Raw genomic sequence first — 27,031 nt, 5'->3', positions numbered from 1 at the left:
AGGAAAATATTAAAGTCAAGGTTATTGGGCTTTCTGCCCAGGTTGCTATTTGTCAGGAGATCGTTTCCCGAACAAACTTTCCGAGCTCATCGAAGAATAAGGTAAGAATGGACATTGGCGATCTCTACGGGGTAATAATGAACGAGGCTCATCTAAAAGAACTTCTTATGAATTGTGTTGAACCTCTCGCAGTGACCACAAAATCGGCGGAGGCAGTTCAAAGTAGCTCGAAGGGTGTACCGCTAATAAGAATGGGATTTCCATCAAAAATGCAACCCCACATGAATGCCTCCCTGGCAGTGGAGTCAAATTTTCCATCGCTTTGTTCATGTCATCTATCGCATGGACAAGAAGAGAACGGAAATATCACGATACAGCAAAACACATCGGGATCCGACTCTAGCGCAAGTGTTGCCGGCTATACGTGCCCACAATGTGAAAGTAGAGTGTGTCATTTACCCACATCTTGTCCAGTCTGTGGGCTCATGTTAATTTTGTCTACGCACTTGGCACGCTCCTATCATCACCTCGCGCCTCTAGCAGCATTTCAGGAGGTTCCAATCTCTCCCAAGTATGAGAACAATTATTGTCACGGATGCCTTCTTCGCTTCCCCGATGGAATTTCAAACACGAAAGAAACATATCAGACAAGCTCTCGTTACCGTTGCATGAAATGTAAAAAGGACTTCTGCATTGATTGTGATGTCTTTGTCCATGAGACTCTTCATAATTGTCCGGGTTGTGAAAGTCATGCGTGTTAACTACTTAGCATTTACATAATCAATCGAGTCCACTCTTTGTACTAAATTACACTTAAGAAGTCGGCTAACTACTGACCCCATCCTGATGAGCTTTGATTATTCAGATTGCCCCAACTCGATGAGCCACCAGCACGACCAGATCCCCAAGTTGAATTACCGCCATCTTTCTGTCCCCAAACGGAAGAAGCGCCACGATTTCCCCAGGCAGAAGTTCCTCCATGCGAACCTGAGTTGCCCCAAGTAGAGTTGTTTCCTCCCTTTTGTTGACCCCATGAAGAGTTCATACCGTTCTGTCCTCCCCACGTAGAATTATTGCCTCCATTACCCCACGTAGATGTGCCCGCACTGTTACCCCATGCCGAGGTTCCGCCATTTCCACTTCCTCCCCATGCGGATGAACCCCCTCTTCCACCCTTCCAGGTTGACGCTTCTCCACTGCCCCAAGCCGAACTGCTACCATTACCTCCCCACGACGACACCCCTCCTGAGCTAGCTGAAGGTGTTTTACCACCCCATGAAGATGCAGCGGTATCAGCTGAGGGAGTATTTCCGCCCCATGCTGTTCTTGCGCCTGACGAGAACGCTGGCCCGATTGATTGAGCTGGCCCGCGAGCTTCTGAAGCACCTACAAACCTTAAGTATGGGATAGACTCTCCACGGATAATCACACTTAACTTCGTCTTGCTGACTTTGATCTTCTTGGCTTTAGTATGCAATTCTATGCGGGCATCAACGTCATCTGTTTCCACAACTTTACCCATGAGGCCCTTGTGATTTCCGTTATTAATGATGACATCCTTGTAAAGCAATTTGTCTCTGCCACCCATTTTACCTCGGGTGCTAGGTGGCGCCATTGGAGATTTCAACTTCACATTTGGGTTCATGCTGCTAAGGTCTGGCCCAAGAGTTTTCGAGATCATCGAGTTCTTAGTCGAAACAGTAGTCAAATTCAAAGCGCTCGCCACAAAAATGCCCAAATTCTCATGCAATTCGTGGGACTCCACGAACACAGCATTCTTGTAAATATGTAATATCACACCTTCCTTCTTTTTTTCGCCGCTGCTTTCTTTCACTGTATCTCCAACTTTTATGGTGAGGCCATTCTTGTCTGTCGCAACTTGCTCTCTGCGGGTCATCGTTATCTTAGAAACGATACCAGTCGGTTTTACTGTGATCACTCGGGCATCTGACGTAAGTACTCCGAGAAGGCCTTTGTCTGCTTTCACTATAACACCAACAGTGGAAGCGTTTAGTTGAACAAGGTCCTTTATCTCAAACTTGCTATTCGTTATGTCACTGCTTGACGAAGAATCTGTCGCCTTAATCAAGTAATTCGCAAAAACACGAACGTCTTGCTTTGTTTGATCACTCAAGAATACGACTGAGTCGCCATCAATCTTTATAACGAGACCACTCTCATCTGTATGGACACCTTCGATGACCTTGACATGATCACCGGCCGTAAAAAGCTTCCTGAGATCGCTTGCAGGGACGGTAAGCTCTTTGTTGACAAATTGGCCATCTCCACTATCAAGTACCAAGATTTGAACTTCATTGAGAGATACATTTAATACCTTACCAACGGTTTTTGCCTGTTCACCTCTTCTTACTTCGACTTTATCTCCTGGTTGAAAAGCGTTAGAAAGGTCATTCTCCAGTGACTTTCCTTTAAGCGAAGCAGCGACAGCGGCTAAATCCAAACCATCATCATGAGAGTTACCTGTTTGAAATCGGTCCAAGTCCTCCAATTTTGGTTGAACATCCTTGGTCTGGATGAATTGCAACTTGAAATCCTTCATCAAGAAACCCTCCACGTATTCTTCTCCACGGTAAATGAACGTTCGGGGCCCTCTTCCCGGTTGCAAGTGTTCTGCGTCATACATGCGAGCTTCTTGCTCATTGAACAATCTTGGTAAAGGTCTAACTTTCAGTTTGATTCTTCTTCCATCTGCGTCAACCTCGTCGTTCTTTCCGTAGTCAAGCCTGGGGACCAATTTACAGCGCACCTCAAGCCCGTTCTCGGAGAGGTTGTCCACGATTGCAAGGTCTCCTTTATACTTGCCACGCGAAATACGCACATATATCCCGGGAACAATTTCAACATCAGACGACTTCACCTGCTTTAATAAGTCAGGATATTCACTAACAGGCACGATGGTTCGTTGTTTTGCGTAAACATTGACCATGCCTGTAAGTGCACGCTCAATAGCCTCCGGCTTTTTGGCTTCAATATAAATATAACCCTTGAAAGCGTCCCGCTGGAAAACTGAGAGAATATCAAGTGGGCGTCCAGACCGTGCTAAAGTCCTTTTCTTCTCGTAAAGCTTTCTTACCAAGTCCTTCTCGCGACCCGGAGAGCAGCGAATCGCAAAAATCGCAGGATCATTGATGGAAGGCATTAGCAACTTTTGAGATACGGTCCCGCTGGCTGTTGTATCACCTCTATAAGCAGTGTGGGACTTTCTGTAGCGTTGTTTCAAGGTTTCCGCTAGCTCCTCGGCATCCTGATCCTCAGCCTTTTGCCGACGTTGATCGTATTGTCTATGAAGTCTGTCATCATCAGGACGAGATGGCAACCCTTCCTGTTTGTCCACATGATCATCTGTAATAAACTGTTCACGTAAAAGTTCCGCCTCTTCGTCCTCATCATCTAGTTCGTCCTCCTCCTCATCATCGACTTCAGCTTCAATATCGAGAAACTGGTTCGCCCTTCTCCGTTTTCTTTTACGAGATGTACTTTCTTCGTCGTCGTCCTCCTCCTCTTCAGCGTCCTCATCTTCTTCATCATCTGATCCCTCCCCAATATCGGCATCCACTAAATCAGCATTTCTTGACAGCTGCTCAGGTATTAATCCCTCATTATTAGAACCTGATTGGTTCTCACCTTCTGACTCGACACCATCAACATCATCTTGTTCCTCATTGTTAACCACGCTGTAATCATCCCCCTCAGAATTGACCGATTCTTCGAATGTGCGTTTTTTACCAGCACTTTGGTTTCCAGACCCTACATCCTGGTTGCTCACCAAAGTCTGAGTCTTGTTTTGATCAGACATTGAGATTGGAATGTAGTAGAGGATGGTAGTGACGATTTTCAGTCACTTATTGGCGTGTGCAAACCGCTCAATCACGAGGAGAATTGGGGTGCGCTTTCTTTTTCTTCCTCCAGCCAATATGCCGACAAGCGAAATTGATCCGGTAACAAATAATTTGAAAAATGTAGCAATAAGAGTAATTCAAATGACAAAGAAGGATGGTGCTTCGCGAAGAGAATTAAAACTGCTTTTCTTATCGTGAAGGGTCAGTTGTGTATGAAATATAAATGTATGAAATATGAGGGAATATTGATTGGAAGCTTACTAGATAGAAGACGAAGAGCGTTCACAGTGAAAGAGATGATGATATGCTTGATAATGATTTTTGTTTTACTTCGAGTCATGGCAATAGATCTATTGCCCCAAAAAGAGGTGGTGAAGCGGATTCAATGTGAGTCAAATCCTAAACTCGAGCTCCTTTTGATTGAAACAAGCACTTATTATTGCACAGATACCGAAACATTGCTTTATCATTCCTCAAGATTCAAACGATCATTAACAGACGAATTTCTGCTTGACGGAAAGTTGAACCCGCTCGTATATGATTGGATAGAAATATCTGTAACGGATCATCAGGTCGTTCTGGAGATCGGTATTTTCCCGTTCACTAGCTCTCTCTATTTGGAAAATGGTTCAAACGGTGCAATGCAAGCGACCATTTCAGATACTTACGGGTTAGATGGATCCCTTGACCTAAAAGCAGCTCTCATAAATGCAGCTGTAGCAAAGCTCACCTCCGACATCAAGGGAAGTGTCGGTGGCCTGCTCACGTCGACAGCTGAATTCACTTGTTCAGGACAAGAGGGCGAGACTGTGCAGTTACAGTTGATTCGCAAAAACCACATATTTCAAAATAGTCGTTGGAGAAAGCTATCGGCAAATTTTGGCTCACGAGCTCCTCACATTCACTATGGCAAATGGAATATTATTCCTTCAATGAAAGCTTTAGCCTCCAGCCCCATAGTCAGGTGTGTGATAAGTGATTCGTCTTGTGCGAGGATTGATCTGCGGGATACCCGTGCGCGGCACGTCGACTCAATTAAAAGTTTGTAGGTTTCGCTTGTTAAATTGTATTTAACGAAGTAACACGACCATGTCCGAGATAGAGAGTATCGCTAGCGAATTAAAACAGTCTCTCAAACAGTTTGCTGATTTTCCACAAAAAGGGATTTTATTTGAGGATTTTTTGCCTATTTTCGCTGAACCTGCTTTATTCAGAAAATTGATTCGTGCCTTCAAAATACACATCGGGGAAACTAAAGTCGATTTTGTTGTGGGATTGGAGAGTCGTGGCTTTCTATTTGGCCCGTCCTTAGCTTTGGAGCTTGACGCTGGGTTTGTTCCAGTGCGTAAACCAGGAAAGTTGCCTGGCCCTACATTTAGAGCAGAATTCCAAAAAGAGTATGGAAAAGACGCTTTTGAGATGCAACAAGATGTTCTTCCTGAAGGCGCAAAAGTGATTGTAGTAGATGACATATTAGCAACTGGTGGAAGTGCTTGTGCCGCTGGCGAGTTAGTTGCTAAAGCTGGAGCGGAAGTTATAGAATATCTTTTTGTTATGGAACTCGACTTTTTGAAGGGCAAGGAGAACTTAAGCAGCCCTTCCTTCACTTTGCTCTCCGGCCAAGAAAGTAAACTTCAGTGAATTCTGATGCTTTCATGAAGCGATGGAGAACATGATATATACTTATAGACTTTATAAAGTAGCTTTGTTAGTTCTTGAATACAAGAAACGCTAGATCTCCGATATAGTAGTAAGCGAAATACCCTTGCTCGTGTGTGACATTTGAACCAAATGATCTTCCAACTATGACATGCCAAGATGCCCCGTAAAGCAAATCAAGTTCTTTTTTTAAATATGTTGCAATGTCTTTCTCGACCTTGTAAGTCCTTGTAGCATCTATGGATAACTCGAACACTTTTGTTTGGATTTCATCTGCAAGGTCAGATGCCTTCAATATAGCTGTGGTTAGTACCGTGTGATTTTTCATTATTCAGTCTGCTCATCATACGTGTAAACTCGGTAGAAGAGAGCTTCTCCATCTTTATTTAGCCTTACTGGATCGCTCACACAGTTACCACTCGCGATAATGAGAATCTGGTATTCGCACAATCGATTTTGACGTATTAGGCCGTGAAGAGAGTTAAATTACAAGGAGCCTATAATACAATGGTCAAAGAAGCCATTGAATGATCTTCATAAAGAGGTTGGTGATGTCACAAGTTCTAGCTTGTATCGTATCGATTACCTACGGCATTCTCGTTTTGGGTCTTCTCACATAGCAGCCTTTCTGCACAGGCTCCACTGCGCACCACTATTTGGTTCATTCTTATAATTTAGGCTCCTCTAGAAAACACGATGTGAATATGTCAGACAGATCTCCAACATCCCGAATATCAACTCACTATTACAAAATCGGGCATCTTCTGCTGGTTAGCTATGAAGTATTCTCGTCCAAAGATGCTTCTTTGGATCAATATTTGTTGGAATTGGAATTACAAATTAGAAATGACTACCCACGAATTCTACTCACATATTACAACAAAAGTCTATACCAGTTTAAATTTGAACACATCCTGAGCGAACATTCTACGGATGGTCAATATTTGTTTCCACACGCCCGTTTAGATGAGCTATACCCACAGTTGGAGTTTCGTAGTCAATCCTCGATACCAGCATGTTTTTTATCGAAACCAACGAAGAGCGCTGCAACACAGACTAATACTAAGTGGGAGAATCAACCTCATCTCGACAATGCTGCATTTATTCCTTTAACTTTTTTTAAAGCTGTTAAGAAAATGATCTTGTACAATATATGCTTAGCGAGTGATCTACGCATGTTCGGCAATTACTTGGTTTGCAAATCAAGCGATGAAATCAGGCAATACAGTATAGTTCAGATTGATCCTGTGGTTTTAGAAAATGGTGATATGTTGGTATCTCTTTCGCAAATGAATCGAATAGCTCTTTGGGGAACAGATATCGTCAACACGAACATGATCTCGAGTGACATTACGAACACCTTTGTCATATACGTCATTCCTTCTGGCTTGCGATGTCATTTCTTTAGTGTTCATGATTTCAGTCAAACCTTCACGGTCACTCCCCCGAAATCGAGCGGTAATTTATTGCGGCTCTTGAAATTGAGCACGGGTATTGACCTTTCGGAGAGGACAGAAATTCTCTGGGTAAAGCTCATTCCAAATCTTCAACACTTAAACAATCAAACATCAGACATCTCGCTGTTCATTCATGAGGTGGACAATAAAAAATTCATTTTATGGCCTTGGGAACTTTGCCTTTTGCAGTTTGGATATGAGGATTCTCGCCTCGAAGAAAAACAACAGGGTCCTTCTTCAACAGATCCTCTTCAACTCATTCATAGATTCATTGACTCATTAGCATTTGAGAAAGAGGAGTTTACATCGAGAAACGGCCCTCCATTCACTAATTCGAATGCGAATGCGCATCTGACTAGTAATATGTTCAACTACAATGTGCCTAGCTCGATTTCAACCGGTAGAAGCTCTGGTCAAGGTACAATGCCGGAATTTTTGCAGATCAAATCTGATACACCGGCAGCACTGGTGTCTGAAAGTAATGGCAGACAAAATGTTAGTCAACTTGAGGAACTGCAGCAAGGGGATACTGAGGAAAGGAGCAGAATGCAACCTGATACGGCGAAGAGTGGAGTAAAAGCAGATGACGACAAATTTCATGACTCGAAAACAACAGAGACAAAAGGCGAAGCCCATATGGATGACATTAATGATGATGAGGATCTCTTTGGGGAGAGCTCCGGCTCGGAAGATGTAGATTCATCAACGATAAGTAAGACTGATAAAGATCGTGCCGATAGAGCTTCATCGAACGTCAATGCCACTTATTCAAAGGAACATTCATCTGTCAAACAAATGGCGCCTTCTACTGCCGAAAATACTTCTAGTTGTGCGGATGAAGAGCATATAAATGAAACTTCGATGAGTCCGACGACATTCGTGAATATTCCCAAGGACCAGATGATTTCTGATATCGAATCTATACCCTCTTCTTACAAAGATCCTGGTGCTCCGTTGTCAATCGTTCCAACTCCGATTATTCCGCAACACTCGAATTTGGGTGTCGGTCCTAACGATTATTCGAATCTTTCGAAGCTATCATCTCTTCCACATCGTGCTCGTTTGAGATTGGAGCGGGCAAGAGAGCCGCTCAACAATCCTGAACGGCAAGGTTATGTCTTCTCTCCTCTTCGTTTTAACCCTGTTATCAAAAGCAGTATAGACACGAAGTATGGGAAAGGAGGTAAGTTTTATGTCTCGCAAAATGCTAATCAAGACTACGAACAAAAAGTAAGGCGGCCAAGAGAGACAAGTGTGAGTCATGGGTCACCGATACAACTTGCTAATGATGAGAACATACTTGGAGATATGCCCTTTTTTAACAGTGGTCGAGATCCGGGCCATGAAGCTTCATTTGTAAAGCCTCAACCATCGGAGCTGCATGAGTCTACCGAAACGCAACATCACGATGATGCTAGAGAAACTGACAATGATGACGAAGAAGAAAGTGATTTTGATGAAGACTATGATGATCATGAATTGAAAACGTCACCTTTGCAACTTAATATATCAAATCAAGACCCTCAAATCGGTCTTTCTTCTACCTACGATGCCCTTGATACCCAGAACCTGAACCATCCGACATTATTTCCTCACACAAGCATGTTGTCGCCCAGCAATGAGGAGTCAAAAAATAAACTATCTACCTTCGAGTCCCCTCCTCCCCCAAATTCGTTAGGAAACATACAGGGTCTGGTAATGCTGCCAGTATTCGCATCTCAGTTTGGTAATAAAGATGATTCGACGGTACCTGGTAGTGATATGAAAGATGGCGAGGCGTCACTTGCGCCCACCTCCAGCATGAGCCCCTTAAATTCCTCTTCCAATGCCATGGGAGAGTCTTCCAATTGCCTTCCACTAATTCTTCGGAGTATCAATGTGCTAACAATACCTCCAGAGTTTATTGTTGAAAGGAAGAGGGAGAGATGGGACGACGTCACAATGCTGTCGGGGTTTGACATAACAGTAATGGAGGATATGGAGGACATTAATGATGGTAGATTCGGGCATCTTTCGGTGAAGAGCAAAAACATCGAAGAATACCTAAAATGGGTTACAAATAATGTCGTATTTGACTTTGGCGGTTTTGAAGCTCGAAACCTGTCGAAGATCAAACTTCCTTCTGAAAGTATTGTACATGATGACACTCCTGAGTCTGAGCCGTCCGAACTAGTTATCGACACTTTCAAGAACATTTTTCCTTTGAGCTTTCGAATGGGTCTCGATGAATTTAGATTTGGGCACAACTTCTCAACCTCTGCAGAAAATCACGAAGATCCCACAAAGAAGAATGAGATGGACTTGCTTGAGAGAATGAACGACAATGTCGAGTTAGCGGGTAGTGTTTCACAAGATATGCGACAGTTATCCTGGGACTCAATTTATCATGATGTTGGCGAAAATAAGAAAAATGCACTTCAAAGCATGGTGCTCCTAGACGAAGCAAGACAGAAGTGGGAGACTCATAAAGGAGAGGACGATGCTTTCACGTCTTTGCATGATGTGAAAGTCAAGGTTATAAAGAATGCCTCAGATGAAATTAACCTCGATTTTCTTGGGTTGAGGTTCTGGCATTATTTGAAATTTAAACCCATTCACAAGCCAAGAAACTTTCAGGTATTGCTAATATCAGAGAGCCTGAGCGCGGGAAATGACCGAACTACTCTTGATGGCGGTAATCTCTCATTTTTGAGCCTTTTAAGAAACAATTATAAGGACAACCATTTTGGTGATATCAAGAGATTGTCTCTACAGGTCCCAGATGACAGACAAGACTTGGAAGGGCTAACCAATGGCATTATTCTGGCTGAGAATGTATTGAATGATGCCACATATGGAAAATACTACGGTATGATAAACAGAACCTTGAAGTCGTTGGCGGAATTGATTAAGCTTGATCTCATCAATAAAATCAACAGATTCGATTTTGATCGCCCTTTGTTACTCCTATTCATAAGCTTTGATCGAAGCCTAAGCTCGTTATCGCTGATATCTAAGCTTTGCAGGAACTTTAAAACAGCGCTCAGCAATCAACATCTTTCTTTGGTTGATTTGTTCTGCCACATTATACCCGGTGATTTAATTATGAAACAGTGCGGCCAAGAACGAAGATTGCGATACCTCTCGAACACACAGATGACGAATATCTCAATGCTATTGTATAATAAGTGTCCGAGTCAAAAAATCAGTACTTCACTCAGTAAAAAACTCGAAGTTACAGAGCTCTACACAAGATTAGTTAAAGAGAGCCCTGTAGCGTTGAATTCAAAGATCTATAACCGCTCCATGAATGCAGATGGCGGAGTCGCGTTACTTGATGATTTGTTCTTACATGTTGCCTACGAGCGTTCCATTGATCGCAGGTGGGTATCAGCGGCATGGTCAGATCCACACGGAGCTGTTATCCGTACGAAGTCGTGGCTTTGCTCAACAAAAAAACCTTCTTCATCAGCTTCACACGACATCGGAGCCATTATTGGAGAAATCTGGGATGTCTCCAGCTCGCTCTTCAAAATTCTCAACGACGATGATTCCCGCAGAGCATGTACGACGGGAGGCAAAAGATACTTGGTATTAACTAGGATAAACAGCATTTTACCAGACGATGAGCTAGTCTTTTGGAAAAGATTGACGACTAAGTATAAGGAAATGTCTTTGATTGTACTCTCTGCCAATCGAATGCCTAAAGCAAGTTTCAATTTAGAAGATTCGTGCTCACAACCAACTGCTTCATGCGGTCAGTCGCCAAAAAGTATGCCTGCTAATCAGAAAGGTAAGCTTTATGGCCTTCCTTCGCTGCATGGGTCAGAATTACTTGGAACATTTGGTGAGTCGGGTGTGCCATACACTTCTTCACCAGCCAACGCTGATATGAATTCGACTTCACCTATCAATTCAGGCGGCATCACCGTGCAATCCCCAAATCAGTTCATGAATTTGTCAGCCAATTTTTTGAGCCCCCAAGATTGTGGTCCCTCGGGGCAATTACCGGAAAGTACCACAAACGATGAAGCAAATTTGGTCCTTCAAGACGAGAGCCTTGAAATCATGGGCTTCATACCGCAGACATCCCTCCCCTCTACGAACTCGCCAACAAGACTTGCTATGAGGAATGGGTACTTGATCAAAACGCAAGAAAGATCCGACGCACCCAAAGTACCGAAAATTCTTGTATTTGAGGTGTCACTTCTTAGCTGTTCAAATCATTGGAACGTAAACAATCTTATGAAAATCCTACTTAACCAGCTAAAAAAGCTCATCTATCTCAATCAAGTTGTCGGCGTATGTGACATTGGAGACAATTTTGTTTCCGGGAATTTTTCTAGAGGTACGCATAAGAAAACAATTCGATCCATAATCCCCTGGCATATTAATGCTGTTGGGAAATGCTTGGACTACTTAGTCCACATACGTGTTGATGAAGACCCCCTAGCCTAAGAGGAAATTAATGTGCATAGCGAATGCGTATCCGCAGTATATAAAGCGAAGCCCCGCCAAACCATAGGTCGTTTGTAGATAAGACTGTTGTTCGCGCGCGCAGCTCGCTGTAGCATCAATATTTCATCGTCCTGTATTCGACTCTTGAGGAAAATAACCACGCGTCTGTATCTAATAAACTGAACTAATCTGAACGCTAATAATATTGCAATGGAGAGAGAAGAAACTCAAGACATAATCAATGCTTATCTACAGCCTCGAAGTAGCCGAAAAGATGCATTCTTGGATGAAGTTTATGACTACGATCCTCTCATGGATCTCCTGAACTACTCGAATCGAGAGTATCCCTCTAGCAAACCCGCATCACCCACGAAAGCAATTGCAAGTCCCTTGAAAAGTCATTATCAAACGTTAAGAAATAGCCCAGTTAAAGCTTCCTTTGCACCATCAAGAAGAAGAGAAGATCTGCACAAATCTTCCAAAGAGTACGACCTCGATCTATTATCTTTAGAAAATTTCGAAGACGAAAATGATGACCATCCATTCGCCAGATCCAATAACGTGTATTCCTATCTACCAAGCACAAAGTACTCACAATTTATTTCAAAATCTACAATGAAGCTTCGTGAGGCTCTTCAAGCAGAAAAGGACAAAAACAAGCACCTTGAATCATGCAAAGCCGAGCTCGATAAAAAATGTGCTGAGCTTGCCGACCTACGAATAAAATACGACACTCTTCTGAAGCGCTTTGATGAGGTACAAATATTGTATCAAGGTCTCAAGAGCAAGTCTGAAAGTAATTCATTCGCAAGTCAACGGGAGATGCTTTCAAAAGAAAACGCGCTACTTCGACAGAAGCTCATTAAATACCGCGCTCTCTATGACAATTCGTTAAAAACTCCCTCTTCAAAGACCCATGCGGAAGCGAAGTCCACAGGAGCGGTCAACGGAACTCTAGGGTGTGATCAAACACTGGATCAGAAAGACTCTACGAAGATTGACATAAACGTTTTCCGTGCATTGACAAGATTTTATGATGAATTAAAGGTGGTGCAAGAGCATGCTCAGGACGTTATCAGAATGATTCCTCACCATGACAGGCATGCATTTTTTGATAAGTATATGGGATCGCTACCTAACTCAAGAGACATGTCGAATAGTGACCTGGTCCACAACGATCTGAAAGCGGAAAGCAAACCTGAGTCTCATGTCGTACATCTGCCTTCCCCAAAGCTCTCTGCTGCTGCGGGTTCCCCTGATATCCCCCATACATTTCCCGCGATGCAACTTAGTCAAGTCGCTGAGGTGATCGATCAAATCCGCTGCGAAATACATAATATCAATTCTACACTCAGGCAGAATAGGCCAATAAAGTCTGGGTTTAAGGATCGAAGCACTGGTCTGTCAGAAAGTGAAAAAAATTGTTGCAAAGCTTGCACAAATGCAGCAAGCCGAATATCCACAAGGCCAAATTCATCCTCCACTCCTTACGATGATATTGATAACAGTGATAAGACGAGAAATTTGATGGGAAAATACAACTGGAATCGAACAATCTGATCAGATGCATTTTTCTCTCGGAATTCTACAACTTTATTCATAAACACTTAGCAGTCAATTCCAGGGGGGACATCCTCGGAGCACAGGGAGAGCACAAAAATGATTTGCATGTGTGGAACCCGCGATCGAGCATTATGTGGCGTATGATGTACTTTGAGGCGCTTGACAATAGTGGCCAGGAGCCCTTTCGTCGATTGTGAATTTCCAAGAGGCAATCGAGTTGAGGGAGTTCTCGGGCGCGCTCACTTTTGTTTGTTTTGATCAACCGTCGGCCAACCCACTCTCGAAAGCAATATACGCTCTGAAGCAACTGGAAAACCTGATGTCAATTGGAGCAACGTTAGCCCCTCCAAGGCGGCTGGGCTTTTGTGGACTCCGGGATCTTCAAGAGACGTAATTATTGCTCCTTGTAAACAGCCTACCAATGTTGTAGCTATCTTAGCACCTTCTAACTTTTATTTTTTCTTTTTTTAATCTCGTGAGGTCCATGTCATTTCTATGTTGTATTTTCAAATTCAGATCTTCTAGTATAATCTAACTGTGAGAGATGCTGAGGGCCCGCAATACGTCTAGTTCTCCGCGCCGATGAAATGATATGGATGCATCCTGTCAACCAAACACGAACGAGCAAAACTACTTGAAGCTTATAAATTGCAGATTTTGTACACCAGCAATATAAGCTAAGATACCACTAAAACCTGAGCATTCGTCATTCCTTATTCGCCTATGTGTGAGAAGAAAGAGAGGTGTTGACTGGTTTGTTTACGTCTTTCCTTCATACGGTAGTAGAATCGAAAGGTGCTGTTTCCCTCGCAGTCTTGTTGTCGTCTTTTTCTTCGATTTTAACGCAAAACGCGCTAGAGAGCGGTCAGCCGCCTTTACTTTTGTCCTTCAAACTGCTTCGCAAAGGTGCGAAGTTTCCTGTGCCTTGTTGTATTTACCTTACCGCTTTCATCAACTTTTTTTTTGCCCAATCTACCTAGTGTGCCATACCTACTATATTTTGTCAAGATTGCCATTTTTTATTCAACCAAAACAATATAACTTGCTCATATTCTTGGTTTTGGATCAAAATATCCGTTTGTGAAGTCATTGCATCGTATTACTCCTTTCACAAAGCCCTAATTCACACTACCTTTGAACGCGCCTAGCATAATTGTCGCCCACTCCTCGTTCATTCCATCCAAGCAATCATTCGTAAGAGTTCCACACCAAGGAGCTTGAGTACTATGTCGGCCGTCAATAATGAGAACGAGAACGACACGGATGCCTACGACGTGTGGGCCACCAGGGCCAGAAGCAAGCATGAAACAATTCATCGAAAAGATCTTCTAAGAAAGGGATCAGAAGCAACTAACATTAATCTGACCAAAACGTCGCAGCAACGGCAACATCTTGGAGATGTTTCTCTGCAATTTGGTATATCCCGCCCTGCTGCTCGTCCCGTCACGCGCCGAAAACCTCTTGAGGAGGTCAGCAGTTTACATGGTGATCTTAACTCTCGTAAAGATATAAGATATGCACCCGCAAGTTCTAGAGATATAGATTGCTCCACTTCAGAGTCAGACGCCGGTCCGGTACTGGCAACGACACATGAGGTTGCTAAATCGCAAGAACAAGTACTTCCTAAGAAGAGACAAGCAACTGAATCAAGCACCAATCTTGTGGAAAAACTCCACGTTTCAAATGAAGATAATGTCACTAAATTCAAGAAATCAAAGCGGGTAGACTATGAATGGCAAGATCTAGACGAGGAAGACCATGATGATCCGTTGATGGTGAGTGAGTATGTCAGTGAGATTTTTCCCTACCTACATGAGCTTGAACACAAGACCTTGCCAAATCCCAATTACTTGTTTGAACAGACGCAACTCAAGCCAAAAATGCGCTCTATCTTGGTGGACTGGCTTGTGGAAATGCACCAAAAGTTTCGTTTATTGCCCGAGACACTTTTTTTAGCAATCAACATAATGGATAGGTTCATGTCGGTGGAGTCTGTTCAAATTGACAAGTTACAGCTACTAGCAACCGGCTCATTGTTCATTGCCGCAAAGTACGAGGAGGTCTTCTCTCCCTCCGTAAAGAATTACGCTTACTTCACTGATGAATCCTATACAGAGGATCAAATTCTTCAGGCCGAAAAGTACATTCTAACGATCTTGAACTTCGACCTCAACTATCCAAACCCCATGAACTTCCTACGTCGAATCTCTAAAGCAGACGACTATGATGTGCAACTGAGGACACTCGGCAAATACCTCCTCGAGATCTCAATCATTGATTATAAGTTCATTGGCATGCTCCCGTCTCTTTGCTCAGCATCTGCGATGTACATAGCGAGACTCATCCTTGGAAAAGATCCGGTTTGGAATGGAAATCTCATATACTACTCCGGTGGCTACCGTGTTGATGACTTAAGAGAGTGTGTGGAGCTTATCGTTCAATACCTCATATCGCCGGTCGAGCACGATGAGTTCTTCAAAAAGTATGCAACAAGAAAGTTTATGAAGGCTAGCATTGTCTGCAGAAGCTGGGCGAAGAAGTTTGTCGCTGAAAAGAGAGACCTCTTTGATGAGCTGCTTATCACCGAGAAAATTGCCAAATAAGCTGATGCTTCCAATCATTATCTTCCATAGCGACTCGTTCAAATTGCATACATTGGGCAGCGATGCCAAATACTACTAGATTCTCACGCCCTTGTTCATATTACGATGGTAAGCCTTGCAACCTCATTCTTAGCTTGAGCTCTTCCTATGCATCTGGTTGCGCTCTCAAAGGGCTTGTCAAGACGGAGAAGAAAAACTAAGGAGCTCAAACTTAACAGAGTTTTAATTGACGATGCAAGAAGCAGCTTGGTATTAGTTGTTGATAGACTGCATCGCGGTGCGGACAGAAAAAAAAATACATATACGGAAAACAAGTGAAGACGCGTAGTGATGCTGAAGATTTAAACGCCATATATTACCAATGAGTGGCGTATTTGATGCGGTTGTCTTTTTATTAATACAAGACTTCATTGAAGCAGAGTCTTCCACTTCTTGGGTTCAGGATATCATAAAGAGAAACGGAGGCAGGTGTATTTGTCTGACACTGGATATTTCACACAAAGCTTTACAAGAGAATGACATCTCTCATATCATTTCTCCAAGATACGATTTTTCTGGATATTCGCAGGCCTTGAGTATGATGATCCCCATAACCACCCCTATATGGCTACAAGACTCGGAGCTGGCTTCTCAGAAAAAGAACTACAGGTTGTATTCTCCCCAACCAGTTCCATTCATGGACAAAGTCGTTGTTTGCATAGCTAATAACTTGCCAGAAGGTGATAAAGAAATGATGTACGCGGGCGTTCGTGCCTTTGGCGGTCAGTACCTTGACTCACTTTCTCGATACACTACACACTTGATATCTCTAGATCTTTCCAACAATAAAAGCGTGCTTGCTGCTAATATTAGAAAAAAAGAGAATTTGAGAATACAAATTGTACTTCCTCATTGGCTTGACGATTGCTTTAAGCAACAGCGACGGCTAGATGAGAAGCCATATCTACTATCTGACCCTGTGACTCTACGAACTGGAAAGCCAAATTACGAAACTTCAATATCTGGCGGCGATTCTTTTTTTGATGAAATGAACACCGAGGCCACCCTGGTAGCTGCAACTAATAATGCTCTCAAAGGGATGCGAGTTTACGTATCATCTGATTATTGCCTTAGTGAGCATTTCAAAGGAGCTATGAATGCGATGATAAGGCTGTGTGGTGGAGAGGTAACCGAAGAATTTGATGCGAAATCTGTTGACGTTTACATCGGAAAATTCAGGGAGGGTCATGAATACAAAATTTGCCTCGAATCTCCATCTGTTCAAGTAGCATCTTTACGTTGGCTTTACCAAGTGGTGTTAAATAAAGATTTCATACCACCGCTCAGGTCAAACCTTTTACACTTTCCTATTCCAAGAAGCCATATCTCTGAATTCACTGGCAAACGTATCAGTGTCACAGGTTATAGCGGTGACGCAAGACATTATTTGTCGTTGTTGATAGGAATCATGGGCGCCGAATTCACAAAGACTCTTGACAATCGCAATGATTTTCTTGTGGCCGAGAAGCACGAAGGTGAAAAGTTCAATGCAGTTCAAAAGAAATGGCCCGGAATAAAAGTCGTAAATCACTTTTGGATTGAACAATGTTTCGCAAGCTGGAATTTTTTGGATCCAACGAAGCCCAATTATGGAAAAGAAGCATTCAAAGTTCCAAAGATAGGCTCAACTACAGTAAAAATTTCGCTTCTTGGTATCCAAGTTCGAAATAAGGTCACTCTGGATGTTGAGGATAGTGCCACAGAAGGGTTTTGTGTTGAATCAACTCCTGTAACATCACCCTGTAACAAGTTGGGTGAGCAGAATGGTGAAAGAAAAGGCCCTGAAGAAGCCAGTATAGCCAAACATTCGAAGAGATCTTCACCTGTGAGTAAGCAAACACCCACACAATCTCCCGAAGATGTTCTGGTTTTGCAGATGAAGGAGGCACAATATCTAGAGAGAAAGCGTTCGAGTCGATCGGCAAAACAAAAAGCAACTCTTAAACTTCACAATGATATGGAGGACTTGAATAATTATACCTCAATGCTGAAGTCGGTGCGTAAAATGAACACCTACATGAAGCAGCTCGAAGAAAGCGTGGATCATATGTCAAAGAGGATAGCAAAAGACTCAACTGAAGGACGTGATGCTGAGGATTCAGACGCGGCAGGAGAACAAGTGAAGAGAAGAAAAAAACAAGCCAGTGCTGCTCACAAGGTAGTCATAATGACAGGCTGTGAACAAGAGATCACTCTTACACGCGCCGATGTTGTTAGCCTTTCAAGAGTCGGCATCACTGTTGCAAACGACTTTGACGCGAATAACCCTATAGATGCAATCATTGCGCCCAGAGTATTGAGAACTGAAAAGTTTCTTAAGTGCTTATCGCAATGTACGCAAGTGCTTCATCCTAAATACCTCATTGCAATCATTAAGGAAATCAAAAAGTCCCCTAAGCTAGATTCAATAGCTGTCAGAACCTTATTTCCATCTGAGGATTTCTCCTTAGATTTGTTTGTCCCCATTGAAGAAATCAACAAACAGTTAGGGATTAAATCAAAACAAAGTGGCTTAAAGTTACTACTCGACGCTCCCAATAAAGGATCTGTTTTCAAAGATATGAAGCTAAACCTTTCTCATAACTTGAATGGTGGAGCTACCTTGATTAAGAGCATCTTGAAGGAACACGGACTAAGCGAAGTAAAGATTGTCAAATTAACAAGCTCAATTGACCGCAAAACTTTACTATCCGACGCAAGTGGCAGAAGCATCATCGTCGCCAACAAGGAAAAAGACGTGAGGGCGGTGAGATGTTTATCGTCTGACCATTCGATATCTGTCTGTTGGGATTGGTGCGTTAAATCGATCTTCAAGCTGACGATTGTTGAGTTCGAAGAGTTTCAGATTCAATAATTAGAATATATTGTTTCTTTACTACTTTATTTCTCTGAAACCTTACTACTTTATTTCTCTGAATCTTCCTCTTTTTATTGTTTTTTTTTCTTTGTTTTTTATTTTCGTGTCTTGAGCCGTTTAGTTTCTACTATTACATTGACCGTAGCCTACATCACCATCTCCTCACAACAAATACATCGTACAACATCTCAGATGTCAATCAAACTAGGCTCACCTTCTTTGGAATTGCCAAACCCAAATCCAGTGGGAGCGGGATCGATTCTTGAAGCCAGTTGTCCGTTTTGAGCTTGATATTGAGGCCCATTCTGGCCTGTAGCGCCGATACCAGTATTCAAGAATGGATTCCCTGTGGCGTTTGAACTTAAGCGAACGTCATTTTGTTGTTGCTTATAGCCCGTTCCACTCGAGTTGATAAAAGTTCCTGTCTTGGTATGCTGGTGTGGTATTCTGGTGGCACCTGTATTTCCGAATGTATCAACGCCAGTGCCCGAGGCCAAAAGATTGTTGAGCTCATGTGTTTCATTAAATCTGGAAGACGATGTTGTTTGCTGCTTGAGCTTGTTTTGAGGCTGAGATACAGGCTGAGTAAAATAGGAGGGTTGTTGATTTTGGGACATTTGGTTCAAAGAAGGCGTCTGAGGTTGCGACTGTTGTTGGGACAGGGAGTCATGGAGAGCAAAAGGGTTGTTTGAGCCTGTTTTAAGCGGTTTTAATTCTTCCTGGTTGTTTGCAGGAGCGGGATTTGTGAAGCCAGTGAATTGAGGAATCTGTGGTTGAGCCTGAGGCTGAACCAGCTGTTGTGGGGCGTAATATCCTGAAGCCATTGCTTGAATAGGGTTACCAAATATATCATATTGCTGCTGCTGCTGAACCGGCTGATAAAATTGATAAGGCTGAGTAAACTGTGGCTGGAACTGTCCCGTTTGATAGTAGTACTGGGGTTGTGCAAATTGCCCTTGGTTATTGTCATTCAAATCCAAAAGGTTTTCGTTTTGTTGATTTTTAAGCTTACGCATCTCCTCTTCTTCGAGTGATAGCTTCAAAGCTGCCTGAAGCTCTGGATCGTCAGCATCGGCATTTCTTGCTTGTCTTCCTTGTTCCTCTTCAGCAGTTTCACGTGAGAGTTCAAGTGCTCTTTGTAAATCAGAATCATAGGGATCGTCGCTAGCAGGCTCGGGTCTTCTTCTTCCTCCTTCTCTTCTACGTCCGCCAGCCCTAGCATTTTCTCTCTCTCGAGCAAGACGTTCATCATCACGCAAAAGCGCAACTAATTCTTTAGCTTTAACCCTGATTATTGCACCCTGATCATTATTCGCGTCGTCAAAATGAACAAATTCACGCAAAGTCTTGATGATATACAAGTTGTCCTTGGACCAAAGGACGCATTTGGTGGAACCAAACCGCACCAAGTAGTCCAATACAGTCAACGATTTGGCAACATGGCGCCAGTTTTTTCCTTTGTCATTTAAACGGCGATCAAGCATATCCATAATCTCCAAAAATTCTGTCTGGTTGTTGTAAGTGGCAGCTGCTATCTCCTCCATTTCATATGTAGTGGGCCCGGAAGGATCATTGGAAGTGGCATTACGCACCAATATCTGGGCAGACAGGTACCCGTTGGCCACGTTTTTTATGGAACGCACGATCTTGGACATTAGTCTTAGAACTGAATGTTTAGGCGGAATCAAGAAGCAGCTGATCAATTACATGTGTCTTCGCCAGGGGCGGAGGTGGTTGACTCGGTGTGAAGACCCGTACACCGAGCATCAAGAAAAAAAAAGAAACAGGCTAAAGATTGCCCTGAAATTTGTTCGGCAACTGGAAAATCGTAGTGCTTGGTAGTCTCCAGTGATATGTCAATTGCTACTTATGACATATAAACATGTAAAACGAATTGGGTGGACATTGAAGGAAGGGCATGAGAGAAGGTGAGGCATGTCATTGGTTATCGTATTGCAGCCATTACCGGGCCGAGTGTTGCTAACCGAGATCGCACATTTGCTTGCCCAGCAGCAGAGTAGGAGACAAGTCACACTTTTTCTCAGTGGGAAGATGACAATTAATCTGAAAAATATTCCTTCCTTTTTCAGAACTGGAAAAAACTTGCAACAACAACAGCTCTTCTAAAATTTTCGTGTAGTCAACTTCTGCGAAACATCTTTCAATAAGTATGTGGTGTCTGCACTTGAGCCTGAGTATGGCAACGAAAAACTGTGATTGCCAGTGAGGTGATAGCATGCTCTTTTGTGCAAAAAGAATGAAAAAATAGGAAGACAGTATAACATTTAGAGATGAAAAAAAAAAAAAAGACTTGAAAATTAGATATATCAGCATCTGAAAGCAATTTTTTGTAAAACTATGAAACTTCTCTTATCGGATTTTTTTGACCAACCAGCGCATGTCTACAGATTCATAACATTTCTCTTGTAGAGGCTACAGTTTGCGAAATTTATTGTGACCTCACAATATACTAAATCACAGAATAGGGGTACCGTGAGTGTTTCTAGCAAAGCTAAAACCTCTACAATGATAAAGTTTCATTGGTATGCCCTTTTTTTCTTTTTCTTTTGTTATTTTTTTTGTTTTATTTCTAAAGTACAACGCACCCAAAGAAAATTCCTCAGCCTTATCTCAATCAGCAGTGCGTATGTGCGAAAGTGACTTAAAACATATCACCGTTTCTCCTGCACCGCGATAACTGAGTCAAGACTCTCATATCAATGTATATAAAAACTCGTCTCTTTCACATACCACCGAAATACCCTGGTTTGGTGGCAGCTATGACAATGTGCTTTGCTGACTAATCACAAGTCAAACTTACAGTTCGGCTAGCCACCTGACCACAAAAAAGTCGTGCACGGGCAAAGAATTCCGGTGTCACCCATACCCAATACAACGTAAGAAAAAAAAAAAATAAAACTAACATTCGATCCTGATTAATACTCATCCTGATACAAGCAAAAACGCGATTTTAATCATGATGATGTACGAAGGAGACTCGAGAAGATGCCGTCGTTGCAAAAGAAAGAGAATGGACGATGAGCCACCAGAAGTCCAGCAATACAAGACGTGTGCCAAATGTAGAATAATCGAGCGCACTAAAAAGAAGCTGAGAAAGCCCTTGGCTGAGGAAACGATGAGATATGGAATGCGTCAGTTTCAAGAGCAGAACCAAAATGCTAATTTTATCCACGATGATGTCTTTACCGCAGATCAGCTTTTGTCTGATATCCAGGCGAACCGGGACGCCGGTGTGGTCAATCCACTGAAGCAGCTGTATAATGCGCAGTTCTCAGTATATAAACAACCAAACGCCGCATCTCTGGGATACAACCAACAAGCGTATGGACAGCAAGGGCTCAACCAGAGTATTGGGGCTGCTTCGCCAACTTACAACTACCCGCAGAATTACTCCTACAATGGTCAGCAAGGTATGAGCCCAGGCTATCCTGGAGCCTCAGTCGACCTGTCTGCGTATCAACTGCCGCTGATGGGAAACGCCTCTCCTTACATCAATAACCCGGTGGCTATTGCTAGCGCTGCTACTGGTGGCATGATGCCAACAATGGCAGGATCTAATGTTGGAATGCCCACGAATGGTAAAAACCTACAACACGCTGCTCCTACCTCCACAGCGACTGCTGCTCAGATCGCAGCCGCTGCAATAAATCGCCCAGATGTGGGTCAACCTATGGGGTTCAAGCTGCAACAGCAATATTACCGTTACTATCAACAAAAGCAAGGGGACAGGAACAAGACAGCTGGTCCAAGTTCATGCGAACTATGTTCTCAGCCGTTGGACTTAGAAGACAATGTGAGTGCGGTGTACAGACTATGCAATTCTTGTTACTCGAACCCTTACAGTCGGCCCCATGTCTACAGTGATTTCAACGATTTTCTTCTTGCGATGGGAAATGATCAACCTGATGGTACTTTGACTTACATTTCTGAGCTAGCATCCTATTTGGTGGAATCGCTTAATTCAAACAAACCCATCACATCGGAACAACAGTTTCGTAAGACGATGCTAGACAGCTTTCGCCTGATTTATTTGGACCCTCTTCTTGCCGCGTTGGCCCCAGCAAAGCTTTCCCAGGTTAGTAACAATATCACTGAGTTAAACAACACGGTACCGATAGTATCAAAAGTGAGCCAACAGAATCACTACTTGTTGACACCTCCAATCAAGCAAAAATTTGCTACCGCCGATAACAGTATCACAGTCGAACTCTTGTTTATCACTGAAACTAACTTAATCATCATAAAAAAAGTGTCCAAGAAAGCAGCCTCCGAGTTCGATGACGCTTTCGTCACCGGGCTCGATGAGAAGATGCGTGTCAAAGGATTAACATTCGAGGATGACCCCTCCAAAGTCTACAACGCATTAGGTCTCACTATTGACTTTGAGCTGTTTGCCAGAAGTTTCAAAAATCTTGAAAAATCCGTCGCCAGCATCCGCTCGAAAGAAATCTCAGCTAAGGTGAATCCCGAAGCAACCACCAATGGTACTAGTGAGCGGAAAACAGATGAGGAGCATGGTCACAGTGAAAAGGAAGACAACGAAAGCGATAACGCCCAATCAGCAGGTTCCGAAGAATCACACAAAGATGAATCCGAACAGGATAAGAAAAAGGAAGCTAATGGTGCAGAGGACTCAGAAATACCGGCTGAGCGCAAGGAGGTGGATCCTACTTTTAAAGCCTAAGCATACGCAGTTTAGAATTCATTTCTCGACATCAATGAGGGACAATACGAGATTTAGTTAGCAGCTTAGTTCACGAGATTTACGGTATGGCCGAAAAAATGTAATATAGCTTATCTACAATAACTTAGGAACAAAAATAACTCTTGCTCACACGTAGTCCAAATATAATCGCGAACACGGTGCAAACGTGTGAATGAAAGGGGCCTCAAATCGCGGCAAAGAAAGACCAGAAAAAAAAGCGGGTGGAGTGAGACCTAAAAAAGGATCAAGGCACGAAAAAAGAGCACATTTCAAAAAAAGAACGTAACAACTTTTAATAATTTTACTTAAGGAAAGCAATAGTCGTTATAGTCACCTGAGTACATAAGCACAACTCACTCGCTTGTCTACGTTTCGCTGCACCATGAGACTTCTAGACTTCGCTATAACGTGGATCTCATTTGCTTCCATCACATCAGCCGTATGGCTAGACACAAATAATGAAACCACTATAAAAGATGCCACCAAGTTGATTGCTAAAGGTCTTCTCGATTATTACCAAGGTAACAAGTACGGTGGCACTATTGGTATGTTCTCATGGCCATACTATTGGTGGCATGCTGGCGGTGCTTTCGGATCGCTATTGGATTACTCATACTACACTCAAGATACTCAATATGACGACTTGATTGAGCAGGCCCTCACGTATCAGGTGGGTGAAAACTACAATTATATTCCCTTGAACCAAAGTACAACGGAAGGTAATGATGACCAGGCCTTTTGGGGTTTCGCAGTGATGGCTGCCGCTGAACACAATTTCACCAATCCAGAGGATCCCAAATTGGCTTGGCTTGCTCTTGCGCAGGCTGTTTTCAATACTATGAGTTCAAGATGGGATATGGACCATTGTAACGGTGGATTGCGTTGGCAGATTTTCCAGTGGAACTCCGGCTATGATTATAAGAACTCTGTCTCGAATGGCGCTCTTTTCCACATGAGTGCTCGTTTAGCGAGATACACTGGAAATGATTCTTATGTGGATTGGGCTGAGAAAGTGTTTGACTGGATGTACGGTGTTGGCCTCTTGACTGAAGGGGAACATTGGTTCGTTTACGATGGCACACACGCACCCGACAACTGTTCGAACGTCACCAAGTGGCAGTGGACGTACAATCAGGGCCTCATGTTGGCTGGATGTGCTTATTTGTGGAACTATACTGAAGACGAGAAGTGGCACAACCGAACTCTAAACTTCTTGAAATCAGCGGAGGTATTTTTTTACAAGAAGCTGGAAGATGCTCATATCATGTATGAAGCTGCTTGTCAAAGTCCCACTTCTAACCAGTACTCGTGCAACCAAGATCAGCGGTCCTTCAAGGCGTATTTTTCGCGCTTTTTGGGACTCACGTCGATTCTTGTTCCCGAGACTTACGATCATATTCGTCGCTGGCTCGTCGACTCAGCCAACGCTGCGGCATGGTCTTGTGTAGGTGGTTCAGATGGTCACACCTGTGGTCTCTCATGGACCAATGGTACTTGGGATGGTGTTTATGGACTTGGTGAACAAATGAATGCCCTTGAGGTTATACAGAATTTGTTAGTGGCAGAACGTCCTCCACCATTGACAGCAGATACTGGTGGATCATCTATCGGAAACCCAGCAGCTGGTTACGCGATTGCCAAAACAGATGCGGAGCCACTCGACCTTCATGCCAAGGACAAGGCGGGTGCAAGTATCATAACTGCAATTATCGGAGTTGCGATCATAGGAACTGCTACTTGGTTGGTTATATGATGTCAGCAAATATCAGTGTATAATAATGTCTACGTCCTTAACAAACCCTCTCCTGAAAGATATGCATGCGTGAATTTCGACATCGAGGTGGATACCCCAGAGTCGAAAGGTCGTGCACAGCACAACAGATAAGTGTGGTCTGGCATGCTCGATAACCTCCTGCTGCTGTGTGCGTACCCATTCACAGATATCAGACATGTCCGAAGACCCTTTCACTTCAATCAAGTGGGATAGCGAGGAAGAAAGCAAACAAATCCATGAGAATCAGAGCCCGGTGATCCCGGAAGAAGAACAAGCTGAACCTAGCAAGGATTCAGAAGGGCAGTCAAGCCCACCAGCTCACCAACTGGACTACCCCATAGAGACATCGACAATTGCTCTGGCTGAGCAGGTGACTGCCAGCAAAGACAGGCAAAGAACTGTCGAGGAAAATGCTTCCGAAGCTATGAATGAGGCAGACGCCATGGACACCTTGAAGTCGCCATCGGCTCCAACGCAGCCCGAAGAACTCAACGGTGCTTTGGAACAAGCGAAACCCCGAGAACCAGTACCTTCGGAAGATGAAATAAGGCAAGCAGAACTTCGGGAACAACAATTGAGCGAGACTTTCGACAAGTACAGCATTGATCTGCAAGTGAGCCATCCAATCAGCGACAGAGACTCAAATGCTAAGCAATATATTTCCTATCTCATCACCACAACTACAGACCATCCACTGATTACCAAACTTTCAAGCGTGAAACCAGTGGCCGGGACACTGACCATCACTGTCAAAACACGCCGACGTTATGGTGACTTCAGATTTCTCCATAATTGCTTGATCAATGACTTTCCTCAAGCCTTGGTGCCACCTTTACCCCCGAAACTGAACTTCAAGTATCTTACTGGCGACACATTCAGTACAGCTTTTGTTCATAAAAGATTGCATTCGCTTGATACTTTCATAAGGTTCATTTGTCAACACCGCTATCTATCACAACTGTCCGTTTTTCACTACTTTATCAGTGACTCCACAGAATGGAACACTTTCACGAACAATTTATCTGTCTCGAAAAGCGGTGCTGCCGATGAAAATGAGGGTGGTGGGCTTGGGGTGGTTGGAAAGGTCGTCAACGAAGATTTACTTACAGAGACCGTGATGAACTTTTTCACCTCTTCAAAGCACAAAAGAGAGACTAATAAAGATATTCTCGAGATAAGCGATAAGCTCAAGAAATTATATGAAAATCTCGTGAAGTTGGACAAAATTTTTGGCAAGCTCAACCGCAAGCATGGTGATTTGAGAGTCGACTATGAGCAATTTGCCCTGCAAATCAACCACTTGGCATCTATTCAAAGTGCCACAGTCCAGGCTAATGAGAACTCGAAGGTTGATCCAAACAAATCAGTCAATTCTTCCTCAGCAGAGGTTCCAGTGTCTCAATCCAACTTGAAAGTTTTTTCTGACTCTTTACTATATTTCTCGAAGCATTGGTCATCCCTTCATCAGTATGTTGACGAGTCCTTCTTAATCTCGTTGAAAGATTGCGCAAAGTACATCATTTGCTTCACCGAACTCATCGAACTTCAGCATAATAGGAAGATCGATCTTCAGGTTCTTCAGGATTACTTGAATAAAGCAAGAGCAGATTTGGCAAGCTTGGGTGGAACAAGTGGTGGCCATGGCCCAGCACCCACGCCTGTGATGGTGAGCCCGCAAAGAGGCATCGTGAACAACACTACTCAGCTCATAAAGGATACTATCTCAACATCTGCCACTCCTCATATTGGCTCAACTCATTCTGACAGCAAGAAGCTCAAGTTACAATCAAGAATAGCCCAACTTGAGAATGAGATCAAAACTCAGACACATCTTGTCAATCATTTGACGAATAGAATTATTAATGAGGAGTACCCTAATTGGGATAAGTTCAATAAGCGACTCTTGAAAAAATCAATGGTTGATTTGTGCGATCAAGAGATTCTGTTCTACAAGAACCTAGTTGATAATTGGGGTGATGTGGAGAAAAAGCTCATGCTAAGACTAGAAGAGTTATGCTGAGCTCTGCTCAATAAGTAGTGCAATACAAAATAGGAG

The 27,031-nt window shown here is 43.2% G+C and overlaps 10 protein-coding genes across 10 annotated transcripts; 7 read left to right on the top strand and 3 right to left on the bottom strand. All coding sequences in view use genetic code 12, as the record gives it.

Moving 5' to 3' along the window:
- Positions 1-829: 829 nt before the first annotated feature.
- On the bottom strand, positions 830-3,817 carry SPT5 (transcription elongation factor SPT5; the record flags this gene model as incomplete). The annotated part of the gene is made up of 1 exon (XM_029035907.2): positions 830-3,817. One exon carries the CDS (start codon positions 3,815-3,817, stop codon positions 830-832), a length of 2,988 nt encoding a protein of 995 aa, XP_028891149.2.
- A 1,132-nt stretch (positions 3,818-4,949) lies between these two features.
- Positions 4,950-5,501, top strand: APT1 (adenine phosphoribosyltransferase; the record flags this gene model as incomplete). The annotated part of the gene is made up of 1 exon (XM_029035906.1): positions 4,950-5,501. One exon carries the CDS (start codon positions 4,950-4,952, stop codon positions 5,499-5,501), a length of 552 nt encoding a protein of 183 aa, XP_028891148.1.
- Positions 5,502-5,568: 67 nt separating this feature from the next.
- CJI96_0002389 (dynein light chain) lies at positions 5,569-5,899 on the bottom strand (the record flags this gene model as incomplete). The annotated part of the gene is made up of 2 exons (XM_029035905.1): positions 5,569-5,819; positions 5,869-5,899. The coding sequence occupies 2 exons, from the start codon at positions 5,897-5,899 to the stop codon at positions 5,569-5,571; spliced, it is 282 nt and encodes a 93-aa protein (XP_028891147.1).
- Positions 5,900-6,694: 795 nt separating this feature from the next.
- Positions 6,695-11,413, top strand: SRB9 (Srb9p; the record flags this gene model as incomplete). Its single annotated transcript, XM_029035904.2, has 1 exon — positions 6,695-11,413. One exon carries the CDS (start codon positions 6,695-6,697, stop codon positions 11,411-11,413), a length of 4,719 nt encoding a protein of 1,572 aa, XP_028891146.2.
- A 2,789-nt stretch (positions 11,414-14,202) lies between these two features.
- Positions 14,203-15,579, top strand: CLB2 (B-type cyclin; the record flags this gene model as incomplete). Its single annotated transcript, XM_029035902.2, has 1 exon — positions 14,203-15,579. One exon carries the CDS (start codon positions 14,203-14,205, stop codon positions 15,577-15,579), a length of 1,377 nt encoding a protein of 458 aa, XP_028891144.1.
- A 1,447-nt stretch (positions 15,580-17,026) lies between these two features.
- ESC4 (Esc4p) lies at positions 17,027-18,472 on the top strand (the record flags this gene model as incomplete). The annotated part of the gene is made up of 1 exon (XM_029035901.2): positions 17,027-18,472. The coding sequence occupies one exon, from the start codon at positions 17,027-17,029 to the stop codon at positions 18,470-18,472; it is 1,446 nt and encodes a 481-aa protein (XP_028891143.2).
- A 191-nt stretch (positions 18,473-18,663) lies between these two features.
- Positions 18,664-20,130, bottom strand: CJI96_0002385 (epsin; the record flags this gene model as incomplete). Its single annotated transcript, XM_029035900.2, has 1 exon — positions 18,664-20,130. One exon carries the CDS (start codon positions 20,128-20,130, stop codon positions 18,664-18,666), a length of 1,467 nt encoding a protein of 488 aa, XP_028891142.2.
- Positions 20,131-21,452: 1,322 nt separating this feature from the next.
- CJI96_0002384 (uncharacterized protein) lies at positions 21,453-23,180 on the top strand (the record flags this gene model as incomplete). Its single annotated transcript, XM_029035899.2, has 1 exon — positions 21,453-23,180. The coding sequence occupies one exon, from the start codon at positions 21,453-21,455 to the stop codon at positions 23,178-23,180; it is 1,728 nt and encodes a 575-aa protein (XP_028891141.2).
- A 403-nt stretch (positions 23,181-23,583) lies between these two features.
- Positions 23,584-24,954, top strand: DCW1 (putative mannan endo-1,6-alpha-mannosidase; the record flags this gene model as incomplete). Its single annotated transcript, XM_029035898.1, has 1 exon — positions 23,584-24,954. The coding sequence occupies one exon, from the start codon at positions 23,584-23,586 to the stop codon at positions 24,952-24,954; it is 1,371 nt and encodes a 456-aa protein (XP_028891140.1).
- A 196-nt stretch (positions 24,955-25,150) lies between these two features.
- On the top strand, positions 25,151-26,995 carry SNX4 (Snx4p; the record flags this gene model as incomplete). The annotated part of the gene is made up of 1 exon (XM_029035897.2): positions 25,151-26,995. The coding sequence occupies one exon, from the start codon at positions 25,151-25,153 to the stop codon at positions 26,993-26,995; it is 1,845 nt and encodes a 614-aa protein (XP_028891139.2).
- Positions 26,996-27,031: the final 36 nt, after the last annotated feature.

Source organism: Candidozyma auris, chromosome 2, assembly GCF_003013715.1.
Source record: "Candidozyma auris chromosome 2, complete sequence".
Taxonomy (NCBI): Eukaryota; Fungi; Ascomycota; class Pichiomycetes; order Serinales; family Metschnikowiaceae; genus Candidozyma; species Candidozyma auris.
Note: the sequence above shows the minus strand (reverse complement) of the source record. Positions and strands in the feature narration are given on the sequence as shown.